Raw genomic sequence first — 15,267 nt, 5'->3', positions numbered from 1 at the left:
GCCTCCTTCCCAAAATCCACCAACAGGACTGCCCTGGTACGCCCATCATTTCAGCCTGTTCCTGTTCCACAGAACTGATTTCTTCCTATCTCAACTCTATTTTTTCTCTCCTTGACCAGTCTTTTCCCACTTACACCCCCAATTCTTCCAACACCATACACTGCTTTAGCAGTTTCTGGTTTTCTGGCCCAACAGGGATGTGCCATTTTTCTACACCTCTATCCATCAGCAGGATGGTCAGAGAGCTCTCTATTTCTTCCATGAATGGAGGCCCTACCACTCCCCACCTTTTTCCACCTGGTTGAACTCATTCTCACATTGAACAACTTCCCCTTTAACTCCACTCACTTCTCCAAATAAAAGGTATTGTTTTATGAACCCATATGGGTTCCAGTTAAGCCTGCCTTTTTGTGGGATATATGGAACATTCTTTGTTCTAATTCTATTAAGGTCCCCTCCTACATCTTTTTTTCTGGTGCTTTGATGACTGTATCAGTGTCAGTTCCTGCTCTGGCCCTGAACTGGAAAATATCACATTTGTTTCCAATTACCTCCATTGCCTTCACATTTCTTGACTCATTCCTTCCCTTCCTCTATCATCTCTATCCCCATTCCTTGGGATAGGTTAACCACAAATATCCACTATAAACCCACTGTCTTCCACAGGTATCTCAACCAAACTTCATCACACCCTGCTCCTGTAAGAATTCCATTCTCCCATTTTCTCCATTGCATCTGTTCTGACCATGCAACCTTACAAATCAACATTTCTGGTATGTCTTCCTTTCTCCCTACAGTGGGTAATGGGGTCTTTGTCAGTGCCCATTCCATTTTCCATATTTTTGCTCTCACCCCTTCCCCTCCCTCCTCATGAAAGGGTTGCCCTTGTCCTTACATTCTTTCCCACCAGCCTCCACCTTCAGTATGATGCCATCAAACACAGCATCTTCTCTCTTCCAGCATCCTGAAGGGACCATTCCTTCCACGAGATCCTGGTCTTCTCCTTTATCACTCTTAATAACCCTGCCCCTCCCATGGCACCTTTCCATGAAAGCACAGGGGCTGCTACACCCAACCTTTTACCTCCTCCTTTCTCATCATCCAAGGTCGCAAACACTCCTTACCAGTGAAGCAGTGATTTACTTGGACTTTTTTTAATTTAGTGTACTGTATTTGCTGCTCACACTGTAGTCGCCTCTACATCGGGGAGATGGGGTGACCGCTTTGTGCGATACCTCCGTTCAGTTGGCCCAAACTGCCAGTTGCCTGTCATTTTAATTCTCCGCTCCACTCCCACTCTGATCTCTGTCCTTGGTCTCCTACACTGTTCCAATGAAGCTCAATATAAGCTTGAGGAACAGCATTTACTCTTGTGATTAGGCACTTTACAGCCTTCTGGACTCAACGTTGAGTTAAAAATTTCAGATCATCACTACTGACTAATGAAATTCCCAGAAAGTGACACAACTGAAAAGGTTACATGATTACAATTCGTTAATTATATTGATCAAAAGGGACCTGTTTTTTTTTTAAATTGTAAACAGATTCAAGATATATTATTATAAACTATCCTCCTGTACAATAAGCAAAGAAAACAATTGAAAGTGAAACTGTTAAATGTAAATTTAAAAGGAGTATTCATTACCTCATCTGTAAAATAATAGTTATTTGTGTCATTATGTTATTTTGTCACATTCTATGTTCAAGCAGTTTTGTAAATTATGTACTTTTGTCTGAAAGCACAAACAGTTTGCTTTCTGTGATGCTGCAATTTGTTTACTATCTTGGTTCCCTTTCAGTCTTCTCAGAACGTTCTTTGCATCAACTGCTTTCTTCCAAAGAAAATGCATCTTTTTATATAATTACTCAATCTTTCCTCCCGTTATTTTTCCTAGTCCAGTTTTGCTTTTCCACGTCTGACCCATCTCCACAGAAGTTAATTTCAACAAAGCATTTTTAGATTTTTCTCTTGTAAGAAACAGCATTGCCTTAGATTTAGAAAGAGCTGTGAAGAGTTTTCACTCTAACAGAGAGCTTGTAGTGGCAGCTGGCACTATTAGAAGGAGGGCAGTAGCGGGAGATAACATTATGATGGGGATAAAGAAGTGGGAGATGGTACTTTGATGGAGAGAAAACCAGTTGTTTCTCTCCACAAATGCCATCTACAGAGTTAATGTTTCAATCAATGATCCTTTCCTCAGTTCTGATGGAGGGTCATCGACCTGAAAGGCGAGCCAGGGTTTTCCAGTCTCGCCCACTGCGGGGCCGGAAATTCCTGCCCGAAGTCAACGGACCTTTGGCTGGTCCGTCACATTTTCCATCCTGCCCGTGACAATTCCCGCCGTGGGCAGGACCGGAAAATCCCGGCCGTTAACTCTGTTTTTCTCTCCACAGATGCTGCCCGACCTGCTGTGTATTTGCAGCATTTTCTGTTTTTGTTTCAGATTTCCAGCATCCGCAGTATTGTGTGTTTGTGTTCTTGTAGCTGTAGATGGCACTAGAATGGAACAGGTGTGGTGGGAGATGGCACTCTAGGAGGAAAAATAGGAGGCACAGGCCCTCTGATGGGGAGGGACAGGGAGAAATGGGAGCTGTAAAAGAGTACCCCTTGGCCCTGACGGTGATTATCAGCAGACTTCCAACAATCTAGCCAGAAATGCTAAGACCAAATGTTGTACCCCAACTTTCACTCAGGCTGAGATCAGATAACCTTAGAAGATTGGGTATTGAACCTGGGACCTTCTGATCGGTATGATTTAGTGACATTTTGGGTGGTATCATCAACCCTGCATGAAGCAGAGTTTTAGTGGGCACCACTTAATTCATGTTTTTTAGCCTGCTCTTATATACTACAAACTTCTAAGAGCAGATTAAAAAAAAACAATAATCCTAATCCACTTTTATTTTACTGTGTCACAAAACGCACCTGGCTAGAGGAGAAACTGAATGCTGGTGCTCTGTCATAAGCCAAGGTACAATGAAACTGTGGGCTGATGAAGACTGGTTATAAGGGTCTGCAAAGGAGGAGTTGACTTGAAGATTCTGGTAATGCTGAAATCTGTCACAGGTGCAAGTCTTTTCTTCTTTAGATGAATGGGGCAGTACTTCATGCTTAAATGTACTGGCGCTGTATTAGTGCTTGCCTCAAATGTATTCATTGAGTTTGTGATAATGTAGCCAGCCTGTCACAAAATGTTAAGCTGTCACACCCCATCAGCAGCAATTTCAAAGAGTAAGCCTCTCGGAAAACAAGATATCCTATTATTAATTTTCATAAAACAATTTTCAGAAACAGCAGTTAAAAGGTACATTTTTGTTACTGATCCCCAGATAAATTAAATTTGCATTTATGTACAAGCCATGTATGATTTGGATCCCAAGTTCCCTTGTGGTGAAAAGAATCGTTTTAAAATTCTTCCAATAATCAGAACATAGGAATGTAGGAAAGTGCAGGATCCAAGTGATGCTGCAGGCCATCTGGCCGAACCAAAAACAAGCTCCAGTCAAGCACCAACTTCTTTGCTATCCATTTAGTTCTCCCTTAAATGTCTCCATGTTATCTGCTTCCAAATATTCACCTTTGTTTGCAGTTATGGTGAAAAGATACATTTGCACATAAGCAGATTTCTGAGCTTGGTTTACATTTTGATTGACTTTTGTGGGGAGAAAAATGCGTTTCTTGTTTTAAACTAGATCTGTCCAGTTTGTTTTTTTTTGTATTGATTCTCTGGATGTGGGCGACACTGGCAAGGCTGAATTCACACTCCTAATTGTCTAGAGAAAATGGTTGTGGGCCACCTTGTTGAACTGCTAATACAATTGTTCATCATGCATTCAGGAAACGTTCAAAAAACATTAGATAACAGCTGGGTGAGCAGAAAAACATCCGGTTAAAAATAATAGCAGCATTAAGACAAGCTTTCACACATGATAAGGATTTTGTAAAAGCCTTTAGATCAGGGTTAAGACTGGGACTAGTAAGGCAATTTCTGGGATCCCATGTTACCAGCAGGGAGCCATGATCGCAGGGAGATAAGACAAGAACGTTGTACCCCTGATTCTCCAATGTACAAACCTATGAGCCCAACTCCTCCTCTGGAGGGTAGGATTGCTTAGTTACCTCCAGTGTCTATTCACCCAGTTTGTCCCAGGTAACCTATATATTTATTTAATGCAATGCGATTTCTCAACAGGTTTCTCAAAAGGACAATTTACCAAACACGCTTTACCCCAAAATTCCATTTCATTTCAAAGTGAAACTACAAAGGTTCAGTTTTGCAGAAAACATATCATGCAGATTTTTTTTTTTTAAAAAGCCTTTCTTCTACTGCTATTCTTTTAGTTTGGATCCTGACAGGTTAGCCTCCATGTACTATCTTCTGGCATTTACCCTATGAAAGCAAGTGACCTTATCCTGGCAGCAGCCTTACAGACACAGGGAAGAACTGTGCTTACGAGTCTGGAGCTGGGATAAGCAGGCTGGTTAAAGGAGTGGAAACACCCAGAGGATCTCCCTAAATACAAGTTCTTGTGTGAATCCAATTAAGGGAATGCTAAAATTGAAAGCTGCTTTTGAGGGCTTTAATCGCCTGTTTAAAATTCACTTGAATAAATTAAGAGAGATGCAATACTGAACATAAAACGAGACTCCAGCTGCAGTGCACAGGGAGGAGTTATTCTTGTTGTTATTCTGCTGTGGTTAGTATTGGTATTTGCTGCATGGTGCCAAACCTATAAGCTTGTGTGGCTTTCACGAAGGAATCTAGCTCCAGCAATATTACAACTGCAAGACAACAGAAAGAATGCCAGTTTAAAACAACAGTTTTCCAATTTAAAATTGGAAATTTAATATAACTTTATATGACAACATCACAGCATCAAATATAATGAATTCCTAATTTGTAGTGAAGTTATTTCATCATGCAATAAAACAAATATTTAACAATTAGCAGGCTAATATTATCAAATCACTATGACCATTGCCACCCCACAAATTATAAATGTATTATAAAGGAGTCTTATAAAAGCTGGGAGATCTGTCCTGTGCTACACATTACAGTCTCAAGCTTTGAACAAGCAACTAGCTGTGGATGAAAGCCATTATTTTTCATACTGCCTATGACATTCTTTATGACTGAGATTCTCACCTGTGGAAACACAGACGAGCAAGTATGAAAAGGAACTTTGGAACGTTAAAATTTCAGTTAACATTTCAGGAGAGTTGTATACGCTGCAAAAGAGAAAAAAATAGAGACATGTTATACTGTTGAACTCTGTTTTACAGAAACCAAGTTGTACCACAGTGTCTGGTGTAGGGCTCCGAAGTTGGCTAAATTAACCTGACTGCACTTGCTTAGAGACTGCACCTCCTGTATTAATAGGCCGTGTTACTTACTGCAGACAATTTCCTTTTGTAAACTCATGCTTCACAAAGAATTGCTTTCAAGCACTTTTCAATTGCATTTTAAAAAATTTGCTTTTGGAACGTGGGCAACACAGACGAGGCAGTATTTACTGTGGGACTGGAATCACATGGAGGTCAGACCAGACAAGGATGGCAGGTCTCTCCCTGAAAGATGACAATCTGACAAGTTTTCACAGCTATCTTTTTTTGGTGCCAGCCCACAAGATAACCAGATTTATTGAATTTAATTAGCTTGGGGAGAACTGAACTCATAACCTCTCAGTAGCTAGTCCACCACTATACTAAGGACAATAGGGTACATATTTTCATGGGAATCCATGGGTAAATTTCCAGTATATGTCACCAAAAGCTTAATCGCTTCTCTTTTTCTACACCATTTTTCTTGACATTGTCTTTACCATTTGGAGGCTCCATGTACGACTCCCTTCAACATACTGCAATGTTACTCAACATATATTTTACTATCTGTGAACTGCACACATCTATTCCCAATTTTATTCAAAGAACTGTATTCTTGCAAATCCAAATTAGGTCAGGTTCCAATTCTCTATCTACATTCAGATAATTGCAAGATTTTTCACTGTGATTGTATCCTCACATTCCCAGGGCATTTTCTCTATCCATTTACTATATCAGAAAATGGATGTAGTACAGGACTTTGTAAAAAATATCATTAGAAGATAAAGCTGGTTAGCACTGTGACTCCAAACCTAACACCCTGCACTAGGCAGAGGGAGCACGCAGAGCATGACAGATAATCCAAAATACCTGGGCCCTGTATCAGACAGGCAATTAAAAATTCATTAGTATCAGGTAAATTAAGGTGATTAAGAAGCAAACATAGCACTGAGGTTCAATTCTAAAGTGAGGGAAAGAATTGAAAAGCAGCGAAGTTAACGTTAAATTTGTATGGAACATTGGTTGGACCACATTTGGAGTTCTGTGATCAGTTCTAGTCCTTATCAGAAGAAAGGAGTAGCTGCAAAAATGATTTACTAGAATGATATCAGAACTAAGAGCTAACACCCATCAGGAAAGACTGAACAGGATAGGGCTTTTTTCTCTAGAAAAGAGAAGAATGAGGGGTGACCTGATAGAAGATTTCAAGATTATGTAAGAGATTGATAGGACAGAGGTAAAGAAGGCAAGACCAGAACTAGAGGCATTAAATAGAAGATAAACACTAATAAATCTAGTGGGGAATAGAGGAGAAATTATCTACTTAAAGAATGATTAGAATGTAGAACTCACTGCCACAGGTATTATTTGATGTGACCAGCATAAAGGGGAAGCTAGATAAACAATTGAGGAAGAAAGGTATAGAAGGATATGTTGATGAGGTTAGATAAAGATAGCTGGGAGGAGGCCCATGTAGAGGATAAGCACCTGCATGGACCTGTTGGGTGGAAAGGCCTATTGCTGTGCTGAAATTCTTTGTAACTTTGAACTTTGTAAAAATAATGTAATCAATTACTGGATATAAACTTGAGGACATTAATATAATGAATACATTCAAACTAAGTCCAGAAAAAGATCATTCTGTCTGACCATTTTCTGGATTCTCTTTGAGGAAGTGACAATTCCAAGTGCTATAGTTGTGTGTATTAATGCTTTCAAAAATCTTCGACAAAGTTCCACAGCAAAAGCCAAGACTGAAGCCTAATGAGGTGGTTTTTCAAGGTAAAACCTAGGAATGGAGAGGTAATTGGCTGAAAGGTAGGAAATAGAGGATATTTGTTGTTGCAGTGATATCAGCATGGAGGAAGATACTGGGCAGAATCGTCCCAGATTTGCACTAAGTGCAGTAGCGGGCGAGTAAACGACAGTTTACCCGCTGGATGCAATGGTGGGTTTCCATGCCATATCATCCCAAACCCGCCACATTAATTATGCATTCCCAGGATACAGGCCATTTCGATGATGAGTGAACTCCGATTCGTCTGCGACACCGGCACCTCGCCACTTCATCACACCAGGCACCAGATTTAAAGTACAGCCATGATTAGTGCTTCCAGCCCAGAAGACATGGCCCCGAAAGGCAAGAAGGCTGCAGCCATTGAGTGAATTTTGGACGCCTTGGAGGCCCCACTGTGATGTCCTCTAGCCCCACTCTGGCTGCAGGAGGGACAGCAACATTACCATTCCGGCTTGGTAGGCGATGGCAGTGGTGATCAGTGCCAATGTTGCACGGAAGAGTTTGGCCATCCAATGCAGATAGAGGATGAATGATCTCATCCGTGCAGCCACAGTATAGCAACCATTTCATCACTCTAAACTCATGCACTCAAACCCATCACACATTTACTGGCATTTCACTGGCTGCCAGCTCAAGGGACAACACCCCCCCATTCTCACACACATACCCATATGGTCTCATCTCCTCTGGAGACTGCCTCCTCAGCCCTCACCACCTTGAGGCCACTTGCACAGATCAACTTATGCACCCCACACACACCCTGGGATACGCTCCTTCCCCAGTACAACATCTCGACCTGCAGCCTCTTCCCTTGCCTGAGGCCACTTCTCCCCCTTCCCCAAGCAAGACCTTGCCCTGCAGCCACTGAAAAGCCATATATGGCTGATCTGGTAGGTAGAGACCTACCCGTGAGCCCCCCCTAAAAGTGATGTGGTGCTGCCTGTGAAGCCTGGCGCTGATGACTGTGAGTGAAGACCGAAGCAAGGTAGGCAAACAAACCTTGAAATCCCGAGCAAAGTGCAGCCTGCCAAGTGCACACCTTATATACGCTGTTGTGAAACACGTCGGTGTTTTGTCCACTGACATGGACGGATGATCCAGCTTTTGGGGGGGGGGGGGGGGGGTTAGCCCAGCGGGCTGGCCTCATAATATGCTGATGGCGGGGAACGCAGCCCGCCATCAGCAGGCGGAGCAGACAATTGAAAACTGGCTTCCCGATGTCAAGAAACCGATATTTGGCCTTCTCGCCATATTGTCCCCCACACCACCGAGTACGCCCGATGCCGGCAGACATGGAAAATCTCAGCCATATATCAATGTCAGCACCCCTTGATTCAAAATTTTAGTTTGTACTGTTCAGATTTTCAGATGACACCAAACTGGGGAGAGCAGAGTTGAATCTGAAGAACCAGACAGAGAATGACAAAATGAGTTAGGTTCAATATGCAAGTGGGTGGACGAAACTTAATATGAACAAATGTAAAGCATTGCATCTAAATGGAAAAGTAAACAATAAGCAGTGTCAAAATAGCTAAGCATAATTTGACAGAGATTCAGGAAAATCAGTTGACTTGACACTCAGCTCTAGAGCAGCAATCAACAATGGAAATAAGCGTACTGAGCTATAGAATCCAAAAAAAAAGAATAAAGGTCAGTTTAAGTCATGCTTAAATTCTACAATGCTCTGATGGGACCACACTTTAAATTCTGTGTCCGGCCCTGGCTACTGAGACAAACAGGAAACACCAAACATGTCAACTCTCACCACTTTTCCACAAGTCACATGTGTTTGATACCCATCTTGCCTTAAACTCAGAGCACTGTTGCATCAAGACTACCTTACCTGTCTTGCACTGTGGCAGCTTGCTGCACTGTGTTTGTATTTCACTGTAACCTGCTACAAATCGAGAGGGGTAGGATGACTAACAAGTCAGCCTTTCATGAAGCAAAGTTTTACATCTGTCTGGATGAGAACCAGACAAACATGAAGAACATTTATTAAAATCTCACAGGGAGCCTGGAGTTGAGTTTGTAGAGGACAAACATATTAGTCACATAGTATCATCAACCAAGTGAAGGATTAGGGATTCAGGTGCAGAAATGCTAACATTTTATAACTGGCAAGGGTTTATAGGAATCTCGGAACAATGAAGCAGGCCTGCATATTTTTTGAGTAATGCCTTGGAAAGAGTTAGTCTAATGTTTGGGCAGTGCGTGAAATTCCAGTTTATCAAGAGTTAATACTCAGTGTTGTCACGAATATATTGAAAAAGGTTTATGTATTTCTGAAAATTAGGACCTTATTACTGGAGTGCTGACATTGTGAGCGAAGTTTACTAATCAATTTACAGAACAAATTTCATCCACACTGACTGCATTTGCTTTAAAAACGTAATCTATTCTACTGAAAGACACTAACTTCAAATGTTTAAGTGGACTTCCAATCTGGTTCACACTTTGCGATCTTTAAGCTGGTTCACAGTCATTTTTATAAATGTTAACATGTCCAAAAAACAGCATTATCCTGCAAGGAACACCACTCCTTGGCCTCCAAAAATTCAGGAGTGAACGGGAGCTTTGTCCCAGGGACCCACACAGGGACTGCAACCTTGGATATCACTAGGACCCTCAGTTGTTTCAGCAAATTTTGGAGAGGCTACTTAAAGGTTAACATCTCTGAGACTGCTCAACCTGGAAATCTGATGCTGAGCACCAGAGGAGTGAGTTAAGGGAAAAGACTGGTGAGACTTAGGCTTTTCATTCTCGAAAGGAGGCAACTGAATGGCGCCCTCAGAGATATTTCAGATTGTAAATGGTATAGGAAAGACTACTTCAAATTAAACTTTGATAATAAGTCAAATTAGGGCTACTATGATTCTCCTTCAAATGAAGAAAAAAATATCAACCCAATGGATTGGACATCTGGGTAGGTTAATGGAAATAAAATCCATTTTCAAGGAACAGTCCAATGCTATGGTGAGGGAACTGTGGATTTTTAGAAACACAGAAACAGAAATAGGGCAGTCAACCTGTTGTGCCATTTCCTTAAATCATGGCTGATATGATATTTCAACTCCATTCACCTGCCTTTGCTCCATATCCCTTGATACCTTTATCTAACAAAACTAAAGAAATGTAGATGAGCTAAGATCAGCTGAATGGCCTTTATTTCCAGACGTACCATGCAAGCAATAAGCTCCACTTAACAATTTGCAAGGAATAACTTTTAAAAACTGTAGATGGAAACAGTTTTAAAAGAACTTGAATTGAGCCATATGAATAGTGACTCTCTGGGAGAAATAAGCATTATAGTTAAAAGCATTCATTTTAATGAGCTGGGGAAAAATTCTGGTACTTTCATTTTTTTCTAATTTTTCGGGCAAAGTAACCAGCAGTGTGATTCTGATTGCTATTTTATTGCCCCTTGAGTTTGTGACATTAAGCACTAAAGAATCTTCTTGAACTTAACAGCAACTGGAGTTTATTATCTACTTCTTATTTCTAGCCGTTGTATAACTGTTGTTTTCAGAATTATAATTCGGACTCATTCGGTCATCTGCTTGAACATACTGATTTAGACAGCTGCTTTGACCAAAACGAGATAAAGCCTAGTTCCAAAGGAAAGCAAACGCAGATTCTTATTGCATAAGGGAGCAATCTAATTATCAGCAATGTGATTATGGTAAAACAACGAAACGTGTTTTTTTTTGCAATGCTCAGTGACACCCTGGCTAACACTGAGCTTTCCAACATTCCTAACTACTGATGTAAAATAACAGGGAAAAAATGAATTTGAATGCACATTTTACATATTGTGAGGCTCCTAATTTTACTGCTCCTGCTTGATCTGTAACTTGGATTTGTTTCAACTGTTATTACTAGGTTTGTTGCTACCATAGTAACGTGCCTTGCAAGGTCCTTCACTATGTTTACGCAAAGAAAGGGCTTGCAGTTATGCAACACCCATCGCATCCTCAGGATGTCCCATAGTGTTTCACAGCCACTGACGCACTTTAGAAATGTAATCACTGTTATAATGTAGTAAAACACGGCAGCCTATGTGCACACAGCAGGATACCACAATCAATAATGAAATAAAGGATAAGGTAAGCTGATTCAGTGGTGTTGATTGAGGAATGCTGTAGGCCAGCAGACGAGGAGAACTCCCATGCTTTTCTATCAATACTGCCACAGAACCTTTCACCATAGAACACCTTAGAGGCTCTTCATTTCAATATCTCATTTGAAAGACTGCTTCTATCCGTGCAGCATTCCCTCTGTACTACACTAAACTGTCAGCCTAGATTGTATGCTCAAGGTTCTGGAGTGAGTCTTGGATTATGACCTTCTGATTCATAGGCAAGAGTACCACCATTGAGCCAATATTGACACCTCAGATCATGAGATACGGCATGACTACATAATTTCATTTGACTTTAAAATAAATGAAATATGATCAATGTCTAAAAATCAAAGTTGAGGCTGAACGAATATAAAGTCTCCTCTCACTGCATGCAAGATTAAGCTTGACTGCTTCAGTCCGCTTTCCAGTGGGTCCAGGTGTTAAAGCTCAAAATTACACATAATTTAACAATTAGAGAAAAACTTCACTGGCGCGGCATAGGATGTTTCTCAGAGGTTCCTGGGGTACTTTACGCTTTGCCAGATCAGTGCTGTGTGAAATCTCGTGGTCGAAGGGTAGATTTTGCTGTGGAGCTCAGATCGAACAGGCAGTGAGCAGAGACTGATGAAGCTCGCTGGAAACCCGAATCATTTTTAAGGTCAGGCCTCCTCACCATAAAAACCAACGTGCTTCCAGCAATAAAGGAATGCTGATAGGCAGTTTGTTGATCATTGGTGGGGGGAACCCATCATCCCATTTCAAGAACTGAGTTGGCAGCGGACCCTCAAGGGTGATTGAGTGCATTGACAATTCAGGGGCTAGGGGCAGTGGAAGATCTGGCAGCAGCCAGGAGGATTTTTATGGTGGGAAGGTCCCCGCGGGACCACCAAAAATCAACCACTCACCTGCAACCAGGCCTTTTAGCGAGCAGCCTCCAGCTACTCCTTTACAGAATAAAAGCAAAATATTGAGGATGCTGGAAATCTGAAATAAAAACAGAAAATGCTGGAAATACTCAGCAGGTCCAGCAGCGTCTGTGGAGGGAGAGAAAGTTAACATTGAGTCAAATATGATTTCTTCAGGTGAAGAATCATATTCGGCTTGAAACACAAACTCTTCACGGATGCTGCCAGACCTGCTGAGCGTTTCCAGCATTTTATGTTTTCATCCCTTTACGGGATGCTGGTTTGGCTACATTCCATGCAGTATTTGGGCAAATATAACGTGTGCTACGCAGTTTAACTTTAAAATTGCATTAGGGCCTTATGTGCGACATCAGGCCCCAATTTATATACAATAATGAAGATATTACCTGATATCGGCAGGAGTCCTGCCTATTTCTTGGGTGATCACACCGAGCATGAAGGGGAGTACACATCCCTGGAAAACATCTCTTTTCACATCCGCCAATCAGGAAAGGTTCCCTCGATTCCTATTTTCTATCTCCTACATTTTAAAACCAAATCCATGCCTCAAGGCTGCCTTCAATTCTGTGCACTCTTATTTTTGCTAATAATCTCGTTCAAAATCTTATCAAATGCCTTTTGAAAAGCCTAATCCATAGATACCTCTCTTTCCACCATGAGAGTAACCTCCTCAAAAATCTCAGCTAGAATGCTCAGTCCTACCCCACCCAAGTTCACCCTTTGGTCCGTTCATACTTGTTCAAATGCTCATCACTCTGTGATAAAAATAGAAAATGATGAAATTGCTTAGCAGTTCTGGCAGCAACTGTGAAGAAAGAAATAAATAAGAGTTAATGTTTCAAGTCAATGACCTTTCATTAGAACCGGGGAAAGGAGACAAATGGGAATCCAGCCTGTTCTGATGAACGGTCATTAACCTGGAACATTGACTCTGTATCTCTACAGATGCTGCCTGATCTATTCAAAAAAGAGATAGTCCTGCCATAGTCAAGCTAGGGCAAACAAATCCAGAGCTCCCTGGATGACAAAAGAGATTGAAATTAAGATAAGGATGAAAAAGTATGCTTATGACAGATGTCAGATAGAACATAAAATTGAGGTGCAGGCTGAATATAGAAGGTTCAGTGGGGAGGTGAAAAAACAAATAAGAGAAGCAAAGAGCAAGTATGAAAAGAGACTGGCAGCTAACATTCAAGGGAATCCCAAAATCATCTAGAGGCATATAAATCGTAAAGGGATGGTAAAAGGAGGAGTGGAGCCGAATAGGGACCAAAAAGGGGATTTACGCATGGAGGCAGAGGACATAGCTAAGGTATTAAATGAACACTTTGTATCTGTCTTTAGCAAAGAAGAAGGTGCTACCTAGGCCGCAATGAAGGAGGAGGTATTTCAGATGCGAGAAGGGTTTAAAATTGATAAGGAGGTGGTATTGAATAGGCTCTGTACTAGTTGATAAGGCTCCAGGACTGGTTGAGATGCACCCAAGGAAATGGAGGGAAGTGAGAGTGGATATTGCGGAGGCATGGGCCATAATTTTTCAGCCTTCCTTAGACTCAGCGGTGGTGTCAGAGGACTGAAGAATTGCAAACATTACACCCAGTGACTATAGTCCAGTCAGTTTAACCTCGGTGGTGGGAGCCTATTAGAAACGATAATTAGGGACAAAATTAACAGTCACATAGACAAATGTGGGTTAATTAAGGAAAACCCCGGCATGGATTTGTTAAGTGAAAATCATGTTTTACGAACTTACTGGAGTTTTTTTTTTGAAGAGATGACAGCGAGGGTTGATGAGGGCAATGCTGTTGAGGTGGTATACGTAGACTTCCGGAAGGAATTTGATACACTTCAAAACAGACTTATGAGCAAGGTTATAGCTCGTGGAATAAAAGGGAGAGTAGCAACATGGATACAAAATGGCTGAGTACAGGAAACAGCGAGTAGTGGTTAATGGATCTTTTTCGGGCTGGAGGAAGGTACGTATTGGAGTACCCCAGGGGTCAGTGTTGGAATCCTTGCTTTCCCTGATATATATTAATGACCTAGACCTTGATGTACAAGGCACAATTTCAAAATTTGTGGACGATACGAAACTTGGAAGCATTCTGAACTGTGAGAAGAATAGTGTGTGGTGATTGCTGCTTTGAGGCCAGCCTTATTAAATAAGGGTCACGTGGTCAGAACAGCCAATCAGCACCGAGCATGGGGAAGCTTATAAGGGACGGAGTTTTCCTGGTCTAGAAAGTGTACTATAGCCTTGCTAGGGGCTTGCAGCTAATCCAACAGCTCTGTAAATAAAGTTCATTGTTCAACTAAAGAAGCTTCGGTAGTACATCTCTACATCTGGCGACGAGGATAAATGATCCTGGCGCTGCCTCTCACCCTACAACTGAGAGTATCCCATTTTGAAGAAGGAAAAAAATATATACTCACCAGGATGCCTCTCTTTGGGAGGATCGATCCATTTGACTCCTCCACAGAGGACCAGACTCAATACATTAAGCACCTCGGGTTTTATTTCCAGGCCAACGAAATGGGGGAGGAGGCAAAGCGCAAAGCAATTTTCTTGAGCATCTGTGGAAGTCAAACCTACGACCTTATTTGAGGTCTCACAGCCCCAAGCGCGCCCGACTCCAAATTATTCAGTGAGCTCGTGGATTTAGTGAAGGGCCATTTTCAGCCCAAACCATCAGTCATTATGCAAAGATTCAAATTTAATACAAGGGTGAGGGCCCCAGACGAATCAATCGTGAGTTATATTTCTAAATTGAAGCAACTGTCAGAGAATTGTGATTTTGGAGTGACCTTGAACAATGTGCTATAGGTTTGGTTAGTTTTTGGCGTGTGCAATAATGCCATTCAGCGTTGATTGCTGGCAGAAGTCGATATAAATTTTCAACAAGCAATGGAGCTAGCGCTGGCAACGGAAAGTGCTGAAAAAGATTTGCAGGAGGTACAGAACTTGCAAAATGGCACCGTTTACCATTTAGGGTGGGAACCTGCAGCCAGGTCTGGTGCTAAAACCGGAGAAATAGCCTTGAAGCGGGAATCAACCCCAATCACCCATAAATCAAAAAAATGTACCGGAGGCAATCAG

General features: G+C 41.6%; 1 protein-coding gene across 1 annotated transcript in view; it reads right to left on the bottom strand.

Moving 5' to 3' along the window:
* tlcd1 (TLC domain containing 1) overlaps positions 1–15,267 on the bottom strand; it is a 62,887-nt gene that overhangs the window by 37,075 nt on the left and 10,545 nt on the right. The window contains exon 2 of the mRNA XM_078548029.1: positions 5,148–5,230. Within this exon, the coding sequence (XP_078404155.1) occupies positions 5,148–5,230 (83 nt within the window). The remainder of the gene's footprint in view (positions 1–5,147; positions 5,231–15,267) is intronic.

This window comes from Cetorhinus maximus, chromosome 9 (assembly GCF_964194155.1).
Source record: "Cetorhinus maximus chromosome 9, sCetMax3.hap1.1, whole genome shotgun sequence".
NCBI lineage: Eukaryota > Metazoa > Chordata > Chondrichthyes > Lamniformes > Cetorhinidae > Cetorhinus > Cetorhinus maximus.
The sequence above is the reverse complement of the archived record's forward strand: the minus strand, read 5'-3'. Positions and strand labels throughout refer to the sequence as shown.